A 27,470-nucleotide genomic window follows, 5' to 3' on the forward strand; every position below is an offset into this window, starting at 1 on the left:
ATTCAATATGATCATGGCTGATCATCCAACTCAGTATCCTGTACCTGCCTTCTCTCCATACCCCCTGATCCCTTTAGCCACAAGGGCCACATCTAACTCCCTCTTAAATATAGCCAATGAACTGGGCCTCAACTACCTTCCGTGGCAGAGAATTCCAGAGATTCACCACTCTCTGTGTGAAAAAATGTTTTTCTCAGTCCTAAAAGATTTCAATGTTTTCAGTTCTAAAAGATTTCCCCCTGATCCTTAAACTGTGACCCCTTGTTCTGGACTTCCCCAACATCGGGAACAATCTTCCTGCATCTAGCCTGTGCAACCCCTTAAGAATTTTGTAAGTTTCTATAAGATCCCCCCTCAATCTTCTAAATTCTAGCGGGTACGAGCTGAGAAAACCCACGCAGGTCACGGGGAGAACGTACAAACTCCATACAGACAGCACCCGTAGCCGGGATCGAACCAGGGTCTCTGGCGCTGCAAGGCAGCACCTCTACCGCTGCACCACTCTGTGAGCGGGTTTACATGTGAACATATTGGAGAATGCATGTGCAAATTGACACACGAATGCCTAAGGAAGAGTGCGTGTGTGGTGCTGGAGCGAGCTTGCTGTGATAAATTAATCTTAGTTCAAGCATACACGCTGATGTAGTCAGGCTAACGTTAGGACAACCTGAATCGACACTGCCAATATCTGCAGCTCACAATAAAGTCAATGTGATCCATACACCTTTGGGAATCTTGCACAGAACACAAAGTACTGGAGTAAATCGGGATGCATTACAGCACAGTTTGGGAACAACTCCATCCAAGACCACAAGAAATTCCAGAGAATTGTGGACACAGCCCAGATCATCACACAATCCAAACTCGCTTCCGTTGATATAGAGTGCTGGAGCAACTCACTGGAGATAAAGGATTTTCGGGCGATTCAGATGTTTTCGGGTCAGGACCCTTCCTCAGGGCCTACCTTCCATCGCCTCCATCTACACCTCACGCTGCCTCGGCAAGGCCACCAGCATAATCGAGGACCAGTCTCACCCCGGTCACTCCCTCTTCTCCCCTCTCCCAGGTACAGAAGAGAAAACGCACACCTCCAGATTCAGGGACTGTTCCTTTCCAGCTAATATCAGCTAATTGAACCATACCATAACTAACTAGAGAGCGGTCCTGAGCTACTATCTACTACTTCATTGGAGATCCTCGGACTATCCTTGATCGGATTTAACTGGATTCCATATCTTGCACTGAGCATTATTCCCTTTATCCTGTGTCTATACAATGTGGGCGGCTCAATTGTATCATGAATAGTTTTTCCCACTGACTGGCCAGCGTGCAACAAAACCTTTTTACTGTGCACATGACAACTAACTAAACTAACTCAGCAAGTCAGGCATCTTGTGTAGAATACAAAGTGCTGGAGTAACCCAAGGGACAGGCAGCATCTGCGGAGGACATTGTTAGGGGGTGTTTCTCGTCGGGACTCTTCATGTCCACAGACGCTGCCCGACCCACTGAGTTACTCCAGCATTTTGTGTTTGGCTCAAGATTCCAGCATCTGTGGCTCCTTCAGTTTAGTTTAGTTCAGAGATACAGCACTGAAACAGGCCCTTCGGCCCACCGAGTCTGTGCTGGCCAGCGAGCCCCGCACACTAACACTATCCTACACACACGGGGTTCATAAGATCAGAAGAGATTGGGGCAGAATTAGGCCATTCGGCCCATCAAGTCTACTCTGCCATTCAATCATGGCTGATCTATCTCTCCCTCCTGACCCCATTCTCCAGCCTTCACCCCATAACCTCTGACATATGTCCAAGGTGCTAGATGAATGCAAATTGGTGCTAAATCTCTTCCCCGTGTTTAAACACGAGCCGGGCGACAGCAATTCTTCATCAAAGGACGCAGGCTTGCCGTGCGATGCGGAGGGGGTCTGCATTAGACAAGGAATAAATGTGCTGATAATACGGGCGGACATCAGCAGATTGTAAATGTCCAGTCTGTGCAGTCGGCTCTTTGGCAAGCGAGCTGCAGGGAAGGGAAAATATCTACACATCCAAACTCTCTATGTGCCAGGGTCAAATCTTCATCGAAGACCGCCACAAATTGTTGACTCACTCTCTGCCCTGCTGACCAGCAGTAGAGTTGCTGCCTAATGTCCCTGTCCCACTTGGGAAACCTGAACGGAAACCTCTGGAGACTTTGCGCCCCACCCAAGGTTTCCGTGCGGTTCCCGGAGGTTGCAGGTGGTTGCGGGTAGTGGAAGGAGGTAGGGAGACTGACAAAAACCTCCGGGAACCGTACGGAAACCTTGGGTGGGGCGCAAAGTCTCCAGAGGTTTCCGTTCAGGTTTCCTAAGTGGGACAGGGGCATTACAGCGATTGCAGCGCTGGAGACCTGGGTTCGATCCCGACTACGGGTGCTGTCTGTACGGAGTTTGTACGTTCTCCCCATGACCTTGGGTTTCGGCTCGAAACGTCGCCTATTTCCTTCGCTCCATAGATGCTGCTGCACCCGCTGAGTTTCTCCAGCATTTTTGTGCACCTTCGATTTTCCAGCATCTGCAGTTCCTTCTTAAACTCATCCCAGTTGGTATCAGGCTGGACCATCCCATCACCAAGGAGAACGGTCCTGAGATACTATCTACCTCGTTGGAGATCCTCGGACAATCTTTATTTGGACTGCAGAATTTTATCTTGCACTTAGCATTATTCCCTTTATCAGGTATCTATACACTGTGGATGGCTCGATTACAATCAGCAGCATGGTATTTTCATTGACTGGATAGCAAGCATTTAAAAAAAAAAGCTTTTCAATATACCAGCATCTGCAGTTCCCTTTTACATGTTAAGCTGAACTCACCAACCTAGTCTCACCCTGCTGCAAAGTGCCCTTCATCCACACCTAACCCAACGCGTCTCCTCCCTTCCTCCCCCCCCCCCTTCCCCTCTGTGCTGCTCCACAAACCATTGCTCCCCCTCCCCTCCCTTCCCTTCTCCTCCCCCCCCCCTTCCCTCCCTCCCCTCCCTTCCAGATTGTTGGAAGCTTGGCATCACACCAAAAGCCCATCAGATTCACAAGACAAATGTTCGTAAAGCCATCGGCTAGCCGTCTAAGTTTAGTTTAGTTTAGAGGTACAGAGCAGAAACAGGCCCTTCGGCCCACCGAGTCCATGCCGACCCCCGCACATTAACACTATCCTACACACACACTTGGGACCATTTACACTTACTCCAAGCCAGTTAGCCCACAGACCTGCACGTCTAATTAAGGAAATAAGTTTATTGGCCAAGTATTCACATACAAGGAATTTGCCTTGGTGCTCCGCCCACAAGTAACAACATGACAGTCACGAACGACTCAGAAAACACTAAACATTAATAATAATAAAACATTAATGATAAAACACCATTGATCAAGCATGTGAACCAACAAAACACCAGATCAAAGGGAGGCTACAGATTTTTGGCTGTTGAGTAGAGAGTGTGGAAGGAAACCAGAGATCCCGGAGAAAACCCACGCGGGTCACGGGGAGAGCCTGCAAACTCCACAGAGACAGCACCCGTAGTCAGGATCGAACCCAGGTCTCTGGCGCTGTGCCACCCTGCCAGTCTCTGCCAATGCAAACTCTACTCAGGAAATACTGAGCACAGTGGCACCCCCTGGATATTAAACCCAACCCCACAAATAAAGCAGGGAGCCTCGAATCTTAACCCCATCCCCACCCCACCCCCTCTAAGCAGAGAGCCTCCAGTATTCCCCCACACTAAACCAAGCAACCCTGCATATTAACTCCACCCGCCCCTGTTGTAAACATCGATACCGTGAATGCTAATCCACATTACACGTGTAAACTGGGAATCACATCAATGTTTAAGGAGAAACTGCAGATGCTGGCTTCAACCAAAGACAGAAAAAGCCAAAGTAACTCAGCGGCTCATCAGGCATCATCTCCAGAGACATAGGATGGGTGACGTTTCGGGTCGAGATCCTACTACAGACTGGGAGCCAGCGGGAAGGGGGAACGAGAGATACAGACGATAAACGCCAAGTGTTATCCAGTGACTGTTTGGGGAATATAAACTGCACTTCATCAGCATTATAGGAGGCAACACAAGAACAATATTTAAATGGTCTGAAGAAGGGTCCCGACCTGAAACGTCACCCGTCCTATTTCTCCACAGATGCTGCCTGGCCCCGCTTAGTTACTCCAGCACTTTGTGTCTACCTTTCAGTGTACACCAGCATGTGCAATTCCTTCCTACATATTCAACCCTTGTTTGACTCATCGAGTGGTTATTGTCCTGGCTTCAGGCAAGATGGCTGCATCGTAGAATCGCACAGCGTGGAAACAGGCCCTTCGGCCCAACCTGCCTTTGCCGACCAACATGCCCCATCGACGCTAATCCCACCTGCCTGCTTTTGGCCCATACCATACCCTGCCCAAAACCTACCCTGTCCATGCTCCTGTCCAAATGTATTGTAAATGCTGTTAGGGTTCCTGCCTGATCTAACTCCTCAAGCAGCTCGTTCCATACAGCCACCACTGTGGGTTCAAGCTTGCTCCCTAAATCACCCCGATGCATTAATGGAAAGACCATGAATTCTTCTCATCACCCCGACCAACATTCCTTTCTGAGTCGACACCAATGTTACTGTCGGTAAAGGGCCTGTCCCACGAGCATGCGACTCCACGCGGCGAGCGCGACCTAACGTGGTCGCTTGAGCCGTGCGGCCTCGCGGGGCCGGTCCCACTTCGATCGCCGGAGCCGTATGGAGTTGTGCGGAGCTGGTCCCAACATCGTGCGCGGGGGGCTCCGAAAAACTGACCGTGTTCGAAAAATCCGCCCGGCAACGGCCTGTCGGCTCGCAGCCGCCTCGACACCGTACGCAGCGTCTTGACGGCGTACGTCACGGGCGAACTTCCCACGGACTTCGCTCAAACTTCACGTCACTCACTCGACCTCCGCGCATGCTTGTGGGACAGGCCTTTATTGTTTGTGGAATCAGATGTACAGTCCAATGTCCCCCCCGTATCTTCACCATGCCACCCCTGGAGGATGCAAACGGTAGTGCAGCACAGCGGTAGAGTTGCTGCCTTGCAGCACCAGAGACCCAGGTTCAATCCTGACCACGGCTGCTATCTGTACGTAGTCTGCACGTTCTCCCCTGTGACTGCGTGGATTTTCGCCGCGTGCTCTGGTTTCCTCCCGCGTTCTAAGGACGTGCGGGATTGTAGGTTAATTGGCTTCTGGAAATCACCCCTGGAGCGGAGGATGGAACTAGTGTACGGGCGGTCGTTGGCAGGCCTGTTCCAACACTGTATCTCTAGAGTATTAGTCATACGGTGTGGGAACAGGCCCTTGCCCACACCGACCAACGCGTCCCATCCACACTAGTCCCTCCTGCCCCGTGCTTGGCCCAGAAGCCTTTAAACCTATCCTATCCATGTACCTGTCCAAACCATGTATATGAGACCATCATATACAACGTTGTATATACAGGGCCATACATTGTGGAAACAGGCCCTTCTGCCCAACATGCCCCTATCTGGAGAGAAATCTCATGCTCTCTCTGCAAGGTTTTGTTCGGGGGGGGGGGGGGGGGGGGGGAGAAGAGTGTGGGGGGTGGGTGTGAGATGGGGGGGGAGGGTGTGTGGGGGGGGAGTGGTGTGTGAGATGGGGGGGAGGGTGTGGGTGGGTGGGTGTGAGATGGGGGGGGAGGGTGTGGGGGGGTGGGTGTGAGATGGGGGGGGGAGGGTGTGGGGGGTGGGGGGGGTGAGATGGGGGGAGGGTGTGGGGGAGGGGAAGGGTGTGGGGGTGAGTGGAGTGTGTGTGAGATGGGGGGGAAGGGTGTGGGGGAGGGGAAGGGTGTGGGGGAGTGGGAGTGGGTGTGAGATGGGGGGGAAGGGTGTGGGGATGGGGAAGGGGTTGGGTGTGAGATGATGGGGGGGGGGAGGGGAAGGGTGTGGGGGGTGGGGGTGAGATTGTATGGGGGGGTGGAGGGAGGGGGTTGGGAGACATTTGCTTTCTCGGGCCCATCGGCCCCCTCGATTCACCAGCGAACACTCAGGCTCCACGGTTGAGGCAGATTCTCCCAGTGGAGAACACATTTAATTTTCCCCATTGCATCCTGTAGTATGCGGGAGTCAGGTTTATGCTTGGAATAACGGGACAGAATCCCATGGGATGCAGTTTGCAATCCTGCTACAGGAATTAAGTAGGTCAGCTACACCACTCCTGTAGACGGTAGAATCTCTGGGCCCGACACAGCATTAATGCCTTCATGGTGGGTAGCACTGGCTGGGTAACTAACAGTGGTTACATGACCCTGGGCAAATGTCTGCATGCCTGTGTGTGCATGAGTGTGCGTATTTGTCCGTGTGTGTGTGCCTGTGTCTGAGTGAGTGAGTCTGTCTGAGTGTGCATGAGTCTGAGCACGCCTGTATCTGAGCGTGCGTGCGTCTGAGTCTGCGTGTGTGTGCGCCTGTATCTGAGTGTACGCGTGTCTGAGCATGTGTGTATCTGAGCGCGCATGTCTGAGCATGCGTGTGTGTGTCTGAGTGTGTGTGTGTGTGTGTGTCTGAGTGTGCGTGTGTGTGTGTGTCTGAGAGTGTGTGTGTCTGAGTGTGCGTGTGTGTGTGTGTAAGTGTGCGCGTGTGTGTCTGAGCGTGCGTGTGGGTGTGTAAGTGTGCGTATGTGTGAGTGTGCGTGTATCTGAATCAGTGTGTGTGCATCAGTGTTTCTGTGTGTGTGTGTGTGTGTGTGTGTGTGTGTGTGTGTGTGTGTGTGTGTGTGTGTGTGTGTGTGTGTGTGTAATAGTATCACCACTCTCCTGCCCACCAACACGCCTCCACTCCACACCAGGTAATTTGATCCGAGCTGTAACTCATACCTGGGTATCTGCCATTGTGAGTACGTTCCCCCAAAACATGATCATATTCCTACTAACCTGCTCCAGGAGATAGTCATTCAATATATAAATAACATGAGACCCCACCGTTAGATTCCAGCCCGTAACTCACTCCTACTCTCTGTTTAAAACCACTGGTACCTCTAAACATTGCGTGGACCAATCTAAACCCTGTTGGGCCATTTATTAAAATAATCTTTCTGCTTCCTGCACTGTTCGATCAGTATCTCTGCAATTCTGTGGCGAGTACGCAGCCCTATTGAGCTCTGGATATCATCAGGTGCGTGAACTGAGACGTCAAGATCCCGTATCCTTCAATCCCAAGCTGGGAACAGGTCTACTGAAAGTTACTGGCGTAACTCAGCGGGTCAGGCAGCTTCCCCTGGAGAACATGGGAGAGATGACGTTTGGGGTCGGGGAGGTCGTGACCCGAATCGTCACCGATCCGCATCCTCCAGGGATGCTGCCTGACCCGCTGAGTTACCCCAGCCCTCTGTGGTCTTTTGTGTATCAGCCAGCATCTGCAGTTCTTTGTTCCAACCAAACCAAACCTGCTGAGCGGGGCTTGTATGTATCGGGCCTGTGGGTTAAGATGCCAGGTGGGGAAAGAGGATATCGCCACGTCACAGGCTTCCAAACTCAAGTTCAAATTCCTGATATTCCTCATCCTCCCCCTCTTACGAACAAAGATGTTAAGTTAGACTTTTACAAACCCCCCCCCCCCCCCCCCCCGGTGAAACACCGGCTAGACGCTTCACGGAGGAGGTGCGGAGAGATTGACGAGATGGATTCTAGCGACGAGTCAATGTGGTGATATCGGAGAAGATGAGATTCTTCTTCTCTGAGACATGAAGGAAACACCAAGATTCATCAGAGGTCCTCAAAATGACTGGAGAAACTCAGCGGGATCTATGAGGCAGCATCTATGGAGCGAAGGAAATAGGCGACGTTTCTGGCCGAGACCCAAGTTTAGTTTATTTTAGAGATACAGGGTGGAAACGGGCCCTTCGGCCCAACGAGTCTGTGCCGACCAGCGATCACCCCGTACACTAGCGCTATCCTACACACGCGTGGATCGGGGGGGGGGGGGGGGGGGGGGATCTGTAGCAGCCTGGGGCTTACCTAGATCAGGGGAGTTCCAGTACATCCAACATGTGGACTGGGCTTAGACTTTGGACTCTTTCTTTGCAAATGACGCCAAAACATGGCAACCGTGCATTTGTGGGTTGTGCTAAATAATTCGACAGTGGTGTGTGTACGTGACGATATAGAACCACTGGATGGTCAACAGAGGGAGGTGTGGACGAATCTCTGAAAGTCAGACCAACTAACTTCAAATTAGTTTAGAGATACAGCGCAGAAATAGGCCCTTCGGCCCATCGAGTCCACTCCGACCGTTCACCAGTACTATCCTACACATACTAGGGATAATTTACATTTACACCAAGCCAGTTAACGTACAAAGGGATGGGCGATGTTTCGGGTCTGAAGAAGGGTCTCGACCCGAAACGTCGCCCATTCATTTTCTCCAGAGATGTGGTCTCACCCGCTGAGTTACTCCAGCATTTTGTGTCGACCTTCGATCTAAACCATCGTCTGCAGTTCTTTCTTATACAGTTAACGTACAAACCCGTACGTCTTTGTAGTGTGGGAGGAAACCGAAGATCTCGTGAGAAAACATAGAAACATAGAAAATAGGTGCAGGAGTAGAGGCCATTCGGCCCTTCGAACCTGCACCGCCATTCAATATGATCATGGCTGATCATCCAACTCAGTATTTCATCCCTGCCTTCTCTCCATACCCCCTGATCCCTTTAGCCACAAGGGCCACATCTAACTCCCTCTTAAATATAGCCAATGAACTGTGGCCTCAACTACTTTCTGTGGCAGAGAATTCCACAGATTTACCACTCTCTTCCTGCATCTAGCAACAATCCAACAATCTTCCTGCATCTAGCCGGTCCAAACCCCTTGTCCAACGCACGCAGGTCACGGGGAGAACGTGCAAACTCCGTGCAGACAGCACCCGTGATCAGGATCTAACCTCCGGCGCTGTGAGGCAGCAACTCCACCGCTGCGCCACCGTGCCGCTGAGTAGAGTGTTGGCGTTTCGGACAAAGGGCCTGCGTACACGGGGTGGGGGGGGTGGGGGCATTTTGCTGCACAGGTCCCACTTGGTGCCCTTGCATTCACTTCTGGGTCGACATGGGGTCACAGTTTAAGGACAGAGAGTGGTGAATCTCTGGAACTCTCTGCCACAGAGGGTAGTTGAGGCCACAGTTCATTGGCTATATTTAAGTTAGATGCGGCCCTTGTGGCTAAAGGGATCAGGGGGTATGGAGAGAAGGCAGATACGGGATACCGAGTTGGACGATCAGCCATGATCATATTGAATGGCGGTGCAGGCTCGAAGGGCCGAATGGCCTACTCCTGCACCTAATTTCTATGTTTCTATGTTTCTATGATAAGGGGGAAATCTTTTAGGACCGAGATGAGAAAAAAAAATTTCACACAGAGAGTGGTGAATCTGTGGAATTCTCTGCCACAGAAGGTAGTTGAGGCCACAGTTCATTGGCTATATTTAAGTTAGATGCGGCCCTTGTGGCTAAAGGGATCAGGGGGGTATGGAGAGAAGGCAGGTACAGGATACCGAGTTGGACGATCAGCCATGATCAGATTGAATGGCGGTGCAGGCTCGAAGGGCCGAATGGCCTCTACTCCTGCACCTATGGTCTATGTTTCTATGTTTCTATGACCGCACCTCGGAGAGATGGTACAGGGCCCCTGAGGGAGGGGAATGCAGCGCAGACTCGCTGAGAATGTTGCCAAGGCTTCAAGGTTACTTTGGGAGGACGTTGCATAAAGACGCCTTTGTGTTCCTTCAAATATAGATTAGGGGGTGGTCTTTTTGGATGCTTAAGCAGATTAAAGGGACCGCTGGTGATGCAGATATACTCTCGTGTAAGGGGATGCTGGAACAAGGGGTCAACAAAATAACAGCGAGTGTCGCTCATGGGGCCTTGGCAGTGTGGTACATTGGGTTCATGTGTATTTTTAATTATGTGTATGATGTGGTGTATAATCCTCTATTAGATTTGGTGCAATTCGCCATTAATCAAGGATATTTGACTGAGATAGAAACTCAGCGGGTGAGGCAGCATCTATGGAGCGGAGGAAATAGGCAACGTTTCTGGCCGAGACCCAAGCCTAGTTTATTTTAGAGATACAGGGTGGAAACGGGCCCTTCGATAACCTTTCGGGCCGAAACCCAAAGGAAATAGGCAACGTTTCGGGTCGAAACCCTTCCGGGTTTCGGCCCGAAACGTTGCCTATTTCCTCCGCTCCATAGATGCTGCCTCACCCGCTGAGTTTCTCCAGCATTTTTGTCTACCTTCGATTTTCCAGCATCTGCAGTTCCTTCTCATTAAGGGCCTGTCACACGATGAGAATTCACCCACGATCTCTCCCGAGTTTTAAAAAGAAAAGAAAAAAAATCAAACCCGTGGTACCTCATTTTTTAATCTTGTAAATTTTTTCACATTGTTGAAAAAACTGTTGACGATCAGTACCCCGTTCCTGCCTTCTCCCCATATCCCCCCCGACTCCGCTATCTTTAAGAGCCCGATCTAGCTCTCTCTTGAAAGCATCCAGAGAACCTGCCTCCACCGCCCTCTCCACCTCCGCAGACTCTCCACTCTCTGTGGTGAGAAAAAGTGTTTCCCCGTCTCCGTTCTAAATGGCTTACTCCTTATTCTTAAACTGTGTGAGGCCCTTGGTTCTGGACTCCCCCAATATCAGGAACATGTTTCCTGCCTCTAGCGTGTCCAAGCCCTTAACAATCTTATATGTTTCAATGAGATCCCCTCTCATCCTTCTAAACTCCAGCGTGTACAAGCCCAGCTGCTCCATTCTCTCAGCATACGACAGTCCAGCCATCCAGGGGATTAACCTTGTAAACCTACGCTGCACTCCCTCAATAGCAAGAATTACCTCAACTACCTCCTGTGGCAGTTCATATCACATACTTGATGCATGAAAAAGTTGCCCCTCGGGTTCCTATTGAATATTTTCCCTCTCACCTTAAACCTACGGCCTTTGGTTCTTGATGCCTCTAGACTGTGCATCTCCCCGAAGTTCGATAAAATTGGGAAGAAAAAAATTGCAAGGAAATAAATTAAAATATGAGCTCAGACCAGGGCAATGTTGTCATGTCATCAGGTCTGTAACTGGCAAGGGTTATGCAGCTGGATTTGACCATTAGGAATTTTGTTAGTGGCACGGTGGCTCAGCGGTAGACCCAGGTTCGATCCCGACTACGGGTGCTGTCTGTGTGGCGTTTGCACGTTCTCCCCGTGACCGCGTGGGTTTTCTCCGGGTGCTCCGGTTTCCTCCCACACTCCAAGAAACTTACAGGCCTGTAGAGTAATTGGCTTCGGTAAAATTGTAAATCATCCCCATTGTGTCAGGTAGGGTACGGGGTGATCGCTGGCCGGCACGGACTCGATGGGCCGAAGGGCCTGCGTTGGTACTGTCAAGCAAAGTCTAAAGTTAAATTAATAAGGAGTCAAGGAATTGCCTCAGTGTCAACAAAAGGGATGCACCTTTTTTGCAGGCGGTTGCCAGAGGTTGCAGGCGGTTGCCGGAGGTTGCAGGTAGTGGAAGTAGGTACGGAGACTGACAAAAACCTCTGGGAACCTCACGGAGACCTTGGGTGGGGCACAAGGTCTCCAGAGGTTTCCGTTCAGGTTTCCTAAGTGGGACAGGGGCATTACGGCACCAGAGACCCGGGTTCGATCCTGGCTACGGGTACTTGTTTGCACGTTCTCCCCGAGGGTTTTCTCCGATATCTTGGCTATCCTCCCACACTCCAAAGAGGTACATGTTAGTAGGGTCATTGGCTTGGTATAAATACAAATTATCTCTAGTGTGTGTGTGTGTGGGATAGTATTGGTGAGCGGGGATCGCTGGTGGGCCGAAGGGCCCGTTTCCGCACTGGATCTCCAAACTAAAACAATTCCAACAATAACACACAGCAGTCAGATAAAATAATCTTATTTCTATTGCCTGCTGAACAATTTAGTTACCACAAGGAAACATAGAAAAAAGGTGCAGGAGCAGGCCATTCGGCCCTTCGAGCCAGCACCGCCATTCAATATGATCATGGCTGATCATCCTAAATCAGTGCCCCATTCCTGCTTTCTCCCCGTATCCCCTGATTCCGTTAGAGCTAAATCTAACTCTCTCTTGAAAACATCCAGGAGATATTTTACAGGGGTGGGGTGGGGGGGGTTTTTATATCGTCATGGAAATGGCAAGAGGCGGCAGCGGCTGGTCCCCAGAGCCAACATGTCACGGGAACCCAGGGAAACCATTTCACAGGGACATCCCATCAATAACAGCCATTCCTTCTGCTGCTGAAGGCTCGATGTCAGGGGCACAGGTCAGGTGGGCAGAGCATCAATCCTCGGTCAATAGCCCCCCCCCCCCCCTCCGCACCCCTCTCCGAGGCCCGGAGATTTCTCCGAGATCTTCTCTTTCCTCCCGCAAGCCAAAGAGACGTACTGTATAGGTTTGTAGGTTAAATGTCCAAGAAGGAACTGCAGATGCTAGAAAATCGAAGGTAGACAAAAGTGCTGGAGAAACTCAGCGGGAGCAGCAGCATCTATGGAGCGAGGGAAATAGGCAACGTTTCGGGCCGAAACCCGTCTTCAGACTGATTAACCTGGAGGTTCATTGGCCCGGTATGAATGTAAAAAAAGAAGTCCCTCGTTGTGTGTGTGTGTAGGGTAGTGTCAATGCGCGCGGGATCGCTGGTCGGCACGGACTCGGCGGGCCGAATGGCCTGTTCCTGCGCTGTATCTCTAAACTAACGCTACGCTCAATTATGGCAGGGCAAGCGATGTTCTCTCAGACCACCTGGTTGTTGAAGCAGACCAAACGGCACTGCTGTAAACAAGCCCGCTGCTAAATGAGAAGATGTATTAATATTGTATGGAGTACAAGAGCAAGACTAGAACCTTGGCCGTGGCTAATCTGCTGCTCGGCTCAAGTTCCCCAGACACAGGTACATTGGAACGCACAGAGTTGCCTGCCCAGAGTGGGGGAAATCAAGAACCAGGGGGGCATAGGTTTAAGTTGAGGGGGAATGATTATATAGGAGTCAGGGGGGGGGCAAGGGTGGTGGGTGTATGGAACAAGCGGCCAGAGAAGATAGTTGAGGCAGGGACAATCGCAACGTTTCAGAAGCACTTGGACAAGTACATGGATAGGACAGGTATCAAGGGATACGGGCCAAACGCAGGCAGGTGGGACTGGTGTAGATGGGGCATGTTGGCCGGGACGGGCAAGTCGGGCCGAAGGGCCTGTTTCCACGTACCCGTCTAGCTGTTTCTCATAGTCCCTGCCTCAGCAACCACCTCTGGCAGCTGGTTCCAATCACCCACCAACCTTTGTGAGTCGAGTCTCTCGGTAAGACACAGTGCCCGTGGTGGCCATCCTTCAATGGCAGTCAATGCTGTGAAAGTAAGTAACTGGATCCACATGATATACACTAGGAGGCATGTCACTATATTGTGCCCATAGCCCCATGACAATCAGTGTCTGTTGACCCCTGCACTCCATCTGTGGCTCCCGTACGCCAGCGAGTGTGTTGTCTTGTACGGAACCCGTGGACAAGGGTAAGTTGCAGCTCTAGAGTTCGTAACCAGGGATTATTCAACACGGTGGCGCAGTGGTAGAGTTGCTGCCTAAAGCCCCCTGTCCCACTTAGGAAACCTGAACGGAAACCTCTGGAGACTTTACGCCCCACCCACAAGGTTTCCGTACGGTTCCCGGAGGTTGCAGGTAGTGGAAGCAGGTAGGGAGACTGACCAAAAACCTCCGGGAACCTTGGGTGGGTTGCAAGGTCTCCAGAGGTTTCCGTTCAGGCTTCCTAAGTGGGACAGGGGCATTACGGCACCAGAGACCCGGGTTCGATCCTGGCTACAGGTACTTGTCTGTACATTCTCCCCGCGACCTGCGAGGGTTTTCTCCGATATCTTCGCTTTCCTCCCACACTCCAAAGATCTTCGGGTTTGTAGGTTAATTGGCTTGGGACAAATGTAAAAGGTTGTCCCCTGTGTGTGTGTGTGTGTGTGTGTGTGTGTGTGTGTGTGTGTGTGTGTGTGTGTGTGTGTGTGTGTGTGTGTGTGTGTGTGTGTGTGTGTGTGTGTGTGTGTGTGTGTGTGTGTGTGTGTGTGTGTGTGCGCAGGAGTAGGATAGTGTTAGTGTGCGGGGGGGGGGGGGGGGGGGGGGAATCGCTGGTCGGCATGGACTCGGCAGGGCAGAAGGGCCTGTTTCCGCACTGTATCTCTAAACTAAACTAATCTAAACCTTCCAACAAGCTTTAAGTCACCCGGATAGAAAGTAAAAGTGTGCCTATTCTGCCACTTGAACCAGTTCCCCAGGAGTTAGTAACAACACACAGACACAGACAACTTCACTGCTTCATTACAGCCTAGGTGCGACAGAGAGCTGCAACAACAACAACTCGCTCTACCCCACCAACTTCAAACACAATAAAATCTTCCATAGAAGATGTTACATGGAAATGTGCAAGAAGGAACTGCAGATGCTGGATTAAACCGATGATAGAGGTCTTTAAAATGATGAGGGGGGTAGACAGAGTTGACGTGGATAAGCTTTTTCCACTGAGAGTAGGGAAGATTCAAACAAGAGGACATGACTTGAGAATTAAGGGACAGAAGTTTAGGAGTAACATGAGGGGGAACTTCTTTACTCAGAGAGTGGTGGATGTGTGGAATGAGCTTCCAGTGGAAGTGGTGAAGGCAGGTTCGATTTTATCATTTAAAAATAAATTGGATAGGTATATGGACGGGAAAAGAATGGAGGGTTATGGTCTGAGTGCAGGTAGATGGGACTAGGTGAGAGTATGTGTTTGGCACGGACTCGAAGGGCCGAGATGGCCTGTTTCCGTGCTGTAGTTGTTATATGGTTACAGACACAAAAAGCTGGAGTAACTCAGCGGGACAGGCAGCATCTGGAGAGAAGGAATGGGCGACGTTTCGGGTCGAGACCCTTCTGCAGATATTGAAACTATGACAAACTCATAAAATAATACCAGAAAGATAACACATGCTCCGCCATTGAGAAAAAGTATTGAACATTGCCATTATGAAGTGGCCCAAATAGCAAATAATTGGCCCTTTCGTTCAATATTTGCCACACCACACATTGCTACTCATCTTTACATTATTGACAAGCAGTGACTGTACATACAGCTCTCAATCACATTCAAGGCACAGGCAAGGGAGTTTACTTTTCGGATACAACAGATTCTGAAATCAAGAAGTCACAGTTTAAACCAAACCTTCTCCCAATGAAGTAAACTCCACAAACGCTAGAACCACATGGACCACAATCTCTGGGAAACCATCACCAGTTTTGTGAAACTGTTTAAGAGCAAAGTTTACAATATTATGACCAATATTCTGACATTCAGGCAAGATCCAAGCCTAGTTTTCATCCATCTGCTTTGTAATATGAACAAAAACACACATAGTACATGTATATGTGCACACACACACACATATATATATATACACACACACACACACATACACACATATATATATATACACACACACACACACATATATATACACACACACACACACATATGTGTGTTTACATATATATATGTGTGTGTGTGTGTATTATATATAATATAAATCTAATATCTGTACAAACATATACACACACACACATATATGTATATACACACACACACACATATATATACACAAACACATATACATATACACACACCACATTTACATATATATGTGTGTGTGCATATGTTTGTACAGATATTAGATTTATATTATATATAATACACACATATACACACACACACACATATATATGTAAACACACAGACATCTATATATGTGTGTGTATACATGTGTGTACACATATATATAGACGCATTATATGTGTGTGTGTGTGTGTGCGCGCGCGTATATATGTCTTGTGTGTGTGTGTGTTTGTTAAATATAATATACACATCAGAGATAGACACACACAGACACATCCCACAGCTGGTACACACTGGCACCCACAAAGACAGTCACAGAGAGACAGACAGACAGACAGGAAGCCCCAGGCACAGACAGTCACAGACTGCTGCAGACACACAGGGACCACAGGGACAAGCAGAGCCTTTGCTGCCAAGAGAGATATTTGCCTCCAACGCAACAGAAACCTCTTTCCGTAATGAATAAAATTAACATAAAACTCACATAATCGTGAAAGGCCTTGGCTTCGCTGGAGTGCTCGCAGGTTTCCCGTCTATCAGGAGCTGCACAGTACAGATCCCAGAACACACTGGAGGGGGGGAGAGAGAGAGTGAGAGAGAAATCATCACTAAACATCCACCACTGGCTCCCAGCTCATGCAGTCCAGTCAATTCATAACATTGGCAAACAAGAAACCACTCACATATCACGTTCCCCCCCCCCCCCCCCATCCTGGTGTTACTGGACCCCATCCCACCCCACCCAATCTCACCCCCATGCCCGCCACCCAAATCCCACCCCCACCCCAGTCACAATCACATCTCGCCCCAATCTTATCCCACCCTACCCCAAAGCCCCCACCCCACCCTACCCCCACCCCAACCCGAACCTACCCCAAACCCACCCCCCTACCCCAAACCCCCACCCTACCCCACCCCACCCCCACCCCATCCTACCCCAAACCCACCCCACCCCAACCCCCACCCCACCCCCCACCCCACCCCAACCCCAACCCCCCACCCCAAACCCACCCCAATCACAATCCCATCTCCCCCCCAATCTCACCCACCCCACCCTACCCCAAACCCATCCCAATCACAATGCTATCTCCCCCCACCCCATCCCACCCTGTCCCAGCCAGCTCCTGCATGGGAGGGAGAGACACACACACACACACACACACTCCAATCATACATTCAACCCTGGCCCTCCGTCCCAATCTCAATTGTAACCAAAATTGGGTTGTGGCACTGGTAGTGTTGCTGCCTCACAGCGCCAGAGACCCGCCCGGGTTCGATCCTGACCAGAGGTACTGTCTGTACGGAGTTTGCATTTCTCCCGGTGACCACGTGGGTTTTCTCCGGGTGCTCTGGTTTCCTCCCACATCCCAAAGACGCATGTGTTTAAGAAGGAACTGCAGATGCTGGAAAATCGAAGGTAGACAAAAGTGCTGGAGAAACTCAGCGGGTGCGGCAGCATCTATGGAGCGAAGGAAATAGGCAACGTTTTGGGCCGAAACCCTTCGGGTTTCGACCCGAAACGTTGCCTATTTCCTTTGGGTTTCGGCCCGAAACGTTATCCTATTTCCTTCGCTCCATAGATGCTGCTGCACCCGCTGAGTTTCTCCAGCGCTTTTGTCGGCCAAAGACGCATGGGTTTGTTGGTTAATTGGGCCCCAGTGAGTGGATGGGAACGTGGGAATAACATAGACCTAGTGTACGAGCTGATCGCTGGTCAGCGTGGACTGGATGGGCCAAAGGGCCTGTTTGTATGCTGTATCTCTAAACCAAACCTAGCCTCTCCATTCCACGGTCTACTTCATCACTCAGTACACTGGTTGAGAACAAGAGACTATTATCTAAATGGTGGCCGACTAGGAAAAGGGGAGACGCAGCGAGACCTGGGTGTCATGGTACACCAGTCATTGAAAGTAGGCACGCAGGTGCAGCAGGCAGTGAAGAACGCGAATGGTATGTTAGCATGATTCATAGCAAAAGGATTTGAGTATAGGAGCAGGGAGGTTCTACTGCAGTTGTACAGGGTCTTGGTGAGACCACACCTGGAGTATTGCGTACAGTTTTGGTCTCCAAATCTGAGGAAGGACATTATTGCCATAGAGGGAGTGCAGAGAAGGTTCACCAGACTGATTCCTGGGATGTCAGGACTGTCTTATGAAGAAAGACTGGATAGACTTGGTTTATACTCTCTAGAATTTAGCAGATTGAGAGGGGATCTTATAGAAACTTACAAAATTCTTAAGGGGTTGGACAGGCTAGATGCAGGAAGATTGCTCCCGATGTTGGGGAAGTCCAGGACAAGGGGTCACAGCTTAAGGATAAGGGGGAAATCCTTTAAAACCGAGATGAGAAGAACTTTTTTCACACAGAGAGTGGTGAATCTCTGGAACTCTCTGCCACAGAGGGTAGTCGAGGCCAGTTCATTGGCTATATTTAAGAGGGAGTTAGTTGTGGCCCTTGTGGCTAAGGGGATGAGAGGGTATGGAGAGAAGGCAGGTACGGGATACTGAGTTGGATGATCAGCCATTATCATATTGAATGGCGGTGCAGGCTCGAAGGGCCGAATGGCCTCTACTCCTGCACCTATTTTCTATGTTTCTATGTTTCTAAGTTGAACATTTTCTCAGAAGTTTAACAAAGGTAGACAAAAATGCTGGAGTAACTCAGCGGGTGAGGCAGCATCTAATGGAATGAAGGAATGGGGTGACGTTTCGGGTCGAGACCATTCTTCAGACTGATGTGGAAGTGCGGGGGGGGGGGGGGGGTGGGGGGGTGGGAAGAAGGTAGGAAGAGGCAGAGACAGTGGGCTGTGGGAGAGCTGGGAAAGGGAGGGGAAGGAGAGAGAATTGGAGAAGTCAATGTTCATACCGCTGGGGTGTAAACTGCTCAGACAAAAATGCTGGAGAAACTCAGTGGTTGAGGGAGCATTTAAGGAGCGAAGGAATAGGTGATGTTTCGGGTCGAGACCCTTCTTCAGACTGATGTGGTGGGGGTGGGGGCGGGAAGATGAAAGGAAAGTCCATTTTAGGTCAAGTCCACGAACAATCAAATGCCAGTGAGAGATGTCAAGGAAGGCAGAGAGATTAGAGAGGCTCGGTTTGTGCTCCTTGGGGGTGAGGGCGGCAAAGTTTGGTTTAGTTCAGAGATACAGCGTGGAAACAGGACCTTCGGCCCATCCATCACCCGTTCACATTGGCTCTGTGCTATCCCACCATCGCACCCACTCCCGACACACTAGGGGGCCATTCACAGAGGCCAATTAACTCACAAACCCGCACGTCTCTGGGATGCGGGAGGAAACCGGAGCACCCTGGAGTAAAACCCACGCAGTCACTGGGAGAACGTGCAAACTCCACACAGACTGCACCCGAGGTCAAGATGGAACTCGGGCCTCTTGCACAATGAGGCAGCAGCTTTGTCAGCCGAGCATCTTTAAAGGGGATTTGCAGGGTATGGTGGGCACAATGCCAGGAGCGGTGGTAGAGGCAGGTACAGTAGTGGCATTTAAGAGACTGTTGAATAATAGCCCTGTCCCACTGTACGAGTTCATTCCAAGAGCTCTCCCGAGTTTTAAAAAAATCAAACTCGTGGTGAGCATGGAGAATGAACGTAGCGGGTACGTCGGAGCTCGGGGACGTCTCTTCGCGGCTCGTAACGCTAACGGCAGGTACTCGGGAAGACTCGCTAACGGCAGGTACGCACGGGAAGACTCGTGAAGATTTTTCAACATGTTGAAAAATGTCCACGAGAGCCCCGAGTACCGACGAGCGGCCATTACCGTAAATCTCCGAGTTCGAATCAGGGCCAAACTCGGGGAGAACTCTTGGAATTAACTCGTACCGTGGGACAGGGGTTTAAGGACATGGATGTGCGGAGCATGGAGGTCTATGTGCAGGCAGATGAGATCATGGCATCTTGTTCATTGTGGGCAATGGGCCTGTCCTTGGCTGCACTGTACTATGTCCAAGTTAAACGTCCGATTAAAGATAGCCCGAAGGTCTCCATAGAGGTAGAGGGTAGCTCAGCACCGCTCTCTAGTTGGTGAGAAGATGGTTCAGTTGCCTGATAACAGCCGGGAAGAAACTGTCCGTGAATCTGGAGGTGTGCGTTTTCACACTTCCGCACCTCCTGCCTGGCGGGTACCTTCTCCCGTGACCTGCGCCAGTTTTCTCCGGTTTCCCTCCCAAACTCCAAAAACAATAGACAATAGGTGCAGGAGTAGGCCATTCAGCCCTTTGAGCCAGCACCACCATTCAATGTGATCATGGCTGATCATCCCCAATCAGTATCCCGTTCCTGCCTTCTCCCCATATCCCCTGACTCCGCTATTTTTAAGAGCCCTAACTAGCTCTCTCTTGAAAGCATCCAGAGAACCGGCCTCCACCGCCCTCTGAGGCAGAGAATTCCACAGACTCGCCACTCTCTGTGAGAAAAAGTGTTTCCTTGTCTCCGTTCTAAATGGCTTACTCCTTATTCTTAAACTGTGGCCCCTGGTTCTGGACTCCCCCAACATTGGGAACATGTTTCCTGCCTCTAGTGTGTCCAAGCCCTTAACAATCTTATATGTTTCAATGAGATGCCCTCTCATCCTTCTAAACTCCAGAGTGTACAACCCCAGCTGCTCCATTCTCTCAGCATATGACAGTCCCGCCATCCCGGGAATTAACCTGGTGAACCTACGCTGCACTCCCTCAATAGCACGAATGTCCTTCCTCAAATTAGGGGACCAAAACTGCACACAATACTCCAGGTGTGGTCTCACTAGTACAAGGCGTACAGGTTTGTAGGCTAATTGGCCTGGTATAATTGCAGATTGTCCCTGGCACGTGTGTAGGATCATGGTGAGTGTGCGGGGATCGCTGGTCGGCGCGGACCCGGTGGGCATGTTTCAACGCTGTGTCTCTAAACTGTACACTCATGGAAGGCTGCGAGCAGGTAATGTCACACTTACGGAACAACCATTTATCATTAGCTAAAGCTCCGAGATCCAACATGGGGTAAAGGAATCTCAACGCACACGCTGTTAGCCTTAATTCACCTGTTGAAGTACTTCCACCCACACAATCCTCCAACCAACCCACTTTCACTTAACCCGTCTGCTCCTTCTGTTACATACACAACCTGCAAGAAAGCTACCACAAACCTAGCAGTCTGTAAAGGTTTATCAAGTTGTGACTTCTTTCTCTGAAAAAGATCGTGATGGAGCTCAGCCAAACATATTATGGTCTGGGCGGGATAAATGAAGAGAAGACTTCCTTGTGGAATATCCCTGAAGCATGAAGAATCTGAAGAAGGGCCCCGACCTATCCATGCTCTACCGCGATGCTGTCTGGCCCGCTGAGTTAGTAAGGTCATAGGTTATAGGAGCAGAAATAGGCCATTCGGCCCATCAAGTCTACTTTGCCATTCAATCATGGCTGATCTATCTTTCCCTCACAACCCAATTGCCCTGCCTTCACTCCCGACACCCATACTGATCAAGAATCTATCACTCTCCGCCATGAAGATATCCTTCGACTTGGCCTCCACAGCCTTCTGTTACTCTTACAAAATTCTTAAGGGGTTGGACAGGCTAGATGCAGGAAAATTGTTCCCGATGTTGGGGAAGTCCAGGACAAGGGGTCACAGTTTAAGGATAAGGGGGAAATCCTTTAGGACCGAGATGAGAAAAACATTTTTCACACACAGAGTGGTGAATCTCTGGAATTCTCTGCCACAGAAGGTAGTTGAGGCCACAGTTCATTGGCTATATTTAAGAGGGAGTTAGATGTGACCCTTGTGGCTAAAGGGATCAGGGGGTATGGAGAGAAGGCAGGTACAGGATACTGAGTTGGATGATCAGCCATGATCATATTGAATGGCGAATGGTGCAGGCTCGAAGGGCCGAATGGCCTCTACTCCTGCACCTATGTTCTATGTTTCTATGTTTCCAGCACTTTGTGTCTTTTTTTGTTGTAAACCAGCATCTGCAGTTCCTTGAGAGATATCTTTACGCAGTGAGATTGCGCAACAGTTTAAAAGGAAGAGGTTGAGGCAAATGGGTTGGAAGATTTCATGAGGAGACGGGATGAATACAGGAGGAAGAGAGAGAATGACTATGATGTCGTGTGAGGCGAGGCAGAGGCAGATCTTCACCCATGTACATTATAAACGCCCCCACCGTTTCATTGAACCTGCTACATATGTCTATGTTTGGTTTCCACAAAATGCTGGAGTAACTCAGCGGGACAGGCAGCATCTCTGGAGAGAAGGAATGGGTGACGTTTCGGGTCGAGACTCTTCTTCGGACTGATGTCAGGAGAGTGGGCGGGACAGAGATAGAATGTAGTTGGAGATAGTAAGACTGGTGGGAGAACTGGGAAGGAGGAGGGGATGGGGAGAGAGGGAAAGCAAGGGGCTATCTGAAGTTAGAGAAGTCAATGTTCACACCGCTGGGGTGTAAGCTACCCAAGCGAAATACGAGGTGCTGTTCCTCCAATTTGCACTGGGCCTCACTCTGACATATAGTTTAATTTAGTCATGCCATAAGGGATAAGAGTAGAATTAGGCCATTCGGCCCATCTAGCCTACGCCATTCAATCATGGTTGATCTATCTCTCCCTCCTAACCCCATTCTCCCATAACCCCCGACACCCATACTAATCAAAAATCTATCTGTCTCTGCCTTAAAAATATCCACGAACGGCCTCCACAGCCTCTGTGGCAAAGAGTTCCGCAAATTCAGCACCATCTGACTAAAGAAATTACTACACATATCCTTCCTAAGGGAACGTCCTTTAATTCTGAGGCTATGATCACTAGTTCTGGACTCTCCCACTAGTGAAAACATCCTCTCCACATCCACTGTATCAAAGCCTTTCACTATTCTGTAGGGTTCAATGAGGTCCCCGCTCATTCTTCTAAACTCCAGCGAGCACAGGCCCAGTGCCGACAAACGCTCATCATAGGCTAACCCACTCATGGATCTGGGATTATTCTTGTAAACCTCCTCTGGACCCTCTCCAGAGCCAGCACAGCCTTCCTCAGATATGGTGACCAAAATTGCTCACTATATTCCAAATACGGCCTGACCAGCGCCTTCTAGAGCCTCAGCTGTGGTTGTGGAAAGCCCTCTTGAAATAAATGCTAGCATTGAGTTTGTTTAGAGGCACAGCATGGAAACAGGCCCTTCGGCCCACTGAGTCCGCACACTAACCCTGCCCGACACACACTAGGGACAATGTACATTTATACCAAGCCAATTAACCTACAAACCTGTACATCTTTGTGGAGCGTGGGGGAAAAAAAAACGAAGATCTCGGGAAAACACACGCAGGTAGTCACAGGGAGAGAAAATCTCCATACAGGACAGCACCCGTAGTCAGGATCGAACCCGGGTCTCTGGCGCTAAGGTGGTAGCTCTACCGCTGTGCCACCGTGCTGGCCTTGTGGAGGTGTAAGCAGATAAGAGTTGCTCTTGGCATCATGCTCGGCACAGACATGATGGGCTGAATGGCCTGTTCTTGTGCAACATGTTCTACCCATTATGGGTCATGGGGTATTTTTTAAAGCAGAGATTGATAAGATTTCTGTCCGGTACGGGTTGCCAATGGTTACATAGAAACATAGACAATAGGTGCAGGAGTAGAGGCCATTCGGCCCTTCGAGCCTGCACCGCCATTCAATATGATCAAGGCCGATCATCCAACTCAGTATCCTGTACCTGCCTTCTCTCCATACCCCCTGATCCCTTTAGCCACAAGGGCCACATCTAACTCCCTCTTAAATATAGCCAATGGACTGTGGCCTCAACTACCTTCTGCGGCAGAGAATTCCACAGATTCACCACTCTCTGTGTGAAAAATGTTTTCCTCATCTCGGTCCTAAAAGATTTCCCCCTTATCCCCCTTACAGGGAGAAGGCAGGAGAATGGGGTTGAGTGGGAATAAATAGATCAGCCATGATCGAATGGCGGAGCAGACTTGATGGGCTGAATGACCTAACTCTGCTCCACTGTCTTATGGCCTAAGGTCAACATCTATGATCCTATGCTCTTACTGTCTGTAGTAGGGCAGGACCTACACAGTAAACTATAGGGCCCTGGGGAGCATTGCAGAATAGAGGGACCTAGAGGCCATGAAGGGGGCTATACAGGTGGGCAGGGTGGCAAGGAGGTGTTTGCATGCTTGCCTGCATTGTTCAGGGCATTGGGTACATTGGAGAAGGGGCATCATGTATAAGATGTTGGTAAGGCCACCTTTGCAGTACAGTGCAGAGATCTGGTTGTAGACACAAAATGCTGGAGCAACTTAGAGAGATAAATGACATCTTCTGAAGGACACTCTTTAAGAAGGAACTGCAGATGCTGGAAATTCAAAGGTAGACAAAAATGCTGGAGAAACTCAGCGGGTGCAGCAGCATCTATGGAGCGAAGGAAATAGGCAACGTTTCGGGACGAAACCCTTCCGGGTTTCGGCCCGAAACGTTGCCTATTTCCTTCCCGAAACGTTGCCTATTTCCTTCGCTCCATAGATGCCGCTGCACCCGCTGAGTTTCTCCAGCACTTTTGTCTACCTTCTGAAGAAACATTGAAACATCAAAAAAAAAAATAGGTGCAGGAGTAGGCCATTCGAGCCAGCACCGCCATTCAAGATGATCATGGCTGATCATCCAAAATCAATACCCCGTTCCTGCTTTTTCCCCCCTATATCCCTCGATTCCGTTAGTCCCAAGAGCTAAATGTCACTCTCTCTTGAAAGCATCCAGTGAATTGGCCTCCACTGCCTTCTGTGGCAGGGAATTCTACAGACTCACAACTCTCTGGGTGAAAAGGTTTTTCCTCATCTCAGTCCTAAAATAGCCTACCCCTTATTCTAAAACTGTGACCCCCCCCCCGGTTCTGGACTCCTGACTCCAGAAGGGTTTTGACACAAAGGCTTCGCCGCCCATTCTTTCACTCCAGAGATGCTGCCTTGTCCCACTGAGTTACTCCAGCATTTTGTGTCTATCTTCAGTGTTAAGCCAGCATCTGCAGTTCCTTCGTACAAGCTCAGACCTGGTTGCCCGGCTACGAGAAGGATGTCATTAAACTGGAAAGAATGCAAACTGGATTTGCAAGGAGTAACTGCTGGAGTAACTCAGCAGGTCGGCCAGTATCCGTAGGGAGGGAATGGAAAGACGATGTTTTGTGCCGGGACCTTTCTCCTGAAGGATGTGGAGACCATCTTCTGATCGAATAGAGGAGCAGGAAACCTGGTCACATCTCGCCCCAAGGAACTGCAGATGCTGGTGTGTGTGTGTGTGTGTGTGTGTGTGTGTGTGTGTGTGTGTGTGTGTGTGTGTGCATGTGTCTGTGTGTGTGTGTGTGTGTGTGTGTGTGTGTGTGTGTGTGTGTGTGTGTGTGTGTGTGTGTGTGTGTGTGTGTGTGGCAAAGATAGGCACAAAGTTCCCGATGTTGGGGGAGTCCAGAACCAGGGGCCACACACAGTTTAAGAATAAGGAGTAAGCCATTTAGAACGGAGACGTGAAACCACTTTTTCCTCACACAGAGAGTGGTGAGTCTGTGGAATTCTCTGCCTCAGAGGGCGGTGGAGGCAGGTTCTCTGGATGCTTTCAAGAGAGAGCTAGATAGGGCTCTTAAAGATAGCGGAGTCAGGGGATATGGGGAGAAGGCAGGAACGGGGTACTGATTGGGGATGATCAGCCATGATCACATTGAATGGCGGTGCTGGCTCGATTTGGGCCGAATGGCCTACTCCTGCACCTATTGTGTCTATTGCCTATAAAGTTGCTGGAGTAACTCAGAGGGTCAGGCACAGGCAGCATCTCTGGAGGAAGACGTGTTGGTGACATATCTGGTTGGTACACTTTTTCAGACGAAAGGGGGGTTGGGGAAGGGGGAGAGAGGGGGGCAGGAAGGGGGGGGGAGGGGGGGGGGGAAGGGGGGGGGAAGAGGAGGGGGGGGGGGGGTGGGGGGGGGGGGGGGGGTGGGGGGGGAGGAGGGGAGTGGGGGGGGGGGGGGGAGGGGGGGGGGGGGGGGAGGGGGGGGGGGGGGGGGGTGAACCAGGATACAGAGGCAGGGAGCAGAGTTCTGACCATCTGGACGAAGGCAGCCTTTGTTTCAGGAGTCGGTGGGATAGAGAGAAAGATAAAACACACACACACACACTTCCAAATTAAAAACTCCGGCGCGGTGAGTTAAAACTTACCACCACCAGGAGTGCAGGAAGCCAGGCGGTTCTCCCAGAGTAATATTCTTTTCCCAACGTATCTAAAAACAAGGAGAGGGGGAGAGAATTTTTTTTTTTTCCCCCAAGAGTTTTATTAAAAAAATCAGGAAGACTGAATTTTTTTTTTTTTTTTTTTTTAATTTTTTTTTTTTTTTTTTTAAATAGTCATCCCAAATTTCAACCTTGGAAGGCTGGGATTACTCACCTCCGAGAGGAAAGTCTGTGCGGATTTCTGTGCCCCAATGTGGAGTAAATATTCGTATACATACAGCGCTAACCTACAGAGAGAGAGACAGAGAGAGAGACACACACACACACACACACATTAGAAGAAATCAACTTTTCTTTTTAAAAAAATCCTGCAAAGAACATTTTTTTCTGTAAGAAACGCAAAAACATTCCGTGGAAAAGACACACTGCAAAAAAAACACACAAACACCAAATATTTACATCTTGTCACAGCTACAAACCATTCCCCCGGTTGCAGATTTGTTTCCCTTTTCTCCCCCCAAATGATATGGAATTAAATTTCCAAAGATTTCCAAAACGAACGAGTAAGAGAGAGAAAAACAAAAAAAAAGAAAACAGATTTATTTTTTTTTAAAATGGAAGAAATTCTGAATTCTGAAAATTCTCTGAATTCGCCCCCCCAAAATAAAACCACATTAAAACGCAGCCGGCGAGGTGATTTCTCCAGCCAAGCTTTCGCGGATAATCCGCAATTATGGGAAGAATTCAAAGAGTTAAAACTGCAAGGGAGGATAGACGTTTTAAAATGCAAAACTTTGCAAGGAAATCCCTTCCCTCCCCGTCCCTGTAGCAGCGTTTCCCCGGGAGGAGGAACAAAAAAAAATCCAGTTCTCTTTATAAATAAAAAAAAAAATTCCCTTCTCTCCCACACAGAGGTTGCAGAGAGAGAGCGAGTGAGAGAGAGAGAGAGTCTGAGGTTTTTTTTTTCTCTCTCTTTCTCTCTCTCTCTCTTTCCTTGCTCCCCTCTCTCCTTCCCTCTCTCCCTATCTGTTGCCACTTACTTTTCTCTGGCCTGGCCATCCGAGGGAACCGTGCATCCTTTCCCTTTGCTGTACATTGCGCTGTCTGCTTCTTAAAGCCCGAGCGCACACCTGTCAAGCGGCAGAGCAGAGGCTTGCCATCTCCATAGATGCATGCGAGCGGTGCTGCCAGACCAATGGGCAACGCACAGACACACTCTGGCAAGGGCGACTTGAAACCGACTCGATCCACAGCATTTCCAACCAGCTCTGTGTGTGTGTGTGTGTTGGATGGGAATGTGTGTGTGTGTGTGTGTGTCTCCCTTCCACTTCTCGCAGATTGCCAGCTCCATCTGCCGGGTGTAGCCCTCCATAGCTCCAGCAGCTACAGCCAGCGATTCAAACCATACACAAGTGTGGAGCACTCTAGTCTGAAGAAGGGTTTCGGCCCGAAACGTCGCCTATTTCCTGCGCTCCATAGATGCTGCTGATACCCCGCTGAGTTTCTCCAGCATTTTTGTCTGCCTTGGAAACTCTAAACTGGCCCCAGCCAAC

General features: G+C 49.9%; 1 protein-coding gene across 3 annotated transcripts in view; it reads right to left on the minus strand.

The window, feature by feature from the left end:
- ssbp4 (single stranded DNA binding protein 4) overlaps positions 1–27,206 on the minus strand; it is a 131,648-nt gene extending 104,442 nt beyond the window's left edge. For 2 of the 3 annotated variants that reach the window (XM_055658404.1, XM_055658403.1), the window contains exons 1-4: positions 26,958–27,206; positions 26,132–26,204; positions 25,906–25,967; positions 16,206–16,290 (exon numbers count right to left, since the gene is read on the minus strand). In XM_055658404.1, the coding sequence (XP_055514379.1) occupies positions 16,206–16,290; positions 25,906–25,967; positions 26,132–26,204; positions 26,958–27,013 (276 nt within the window). In that variant the 5' untranslated portion in view covers positions 27,014–27,206. Of the gene's footprint in view, positions 1–16,205; positions 16,291–25,905; positions 25,968–26,131; positions 26,205–26,376; positions 26,843–26,957 lie in introns of those variants that run through there. The other variant, XM_055658405.1, reaches the window with a different exon arrangement.
- Positions 27,207–27,470: the final 264 nt, after the last annotated feature.

This window comes from Leucoraja erinacea, chromosome 29 (genome assembly GCF_028641065.1).
Source record: "Leucoraja erinacea ecotype New England chromosome 29, Leri_hhj_1, whole genome shotgun sequence".
In the NCBI taxonomy this organism is placed as follows: Eukaryota; Metazoa; Chordata; class Chondrichthyes; order Rajiformes; family Rajidae; genus Leucoraja; species Leucoraja erinaceus.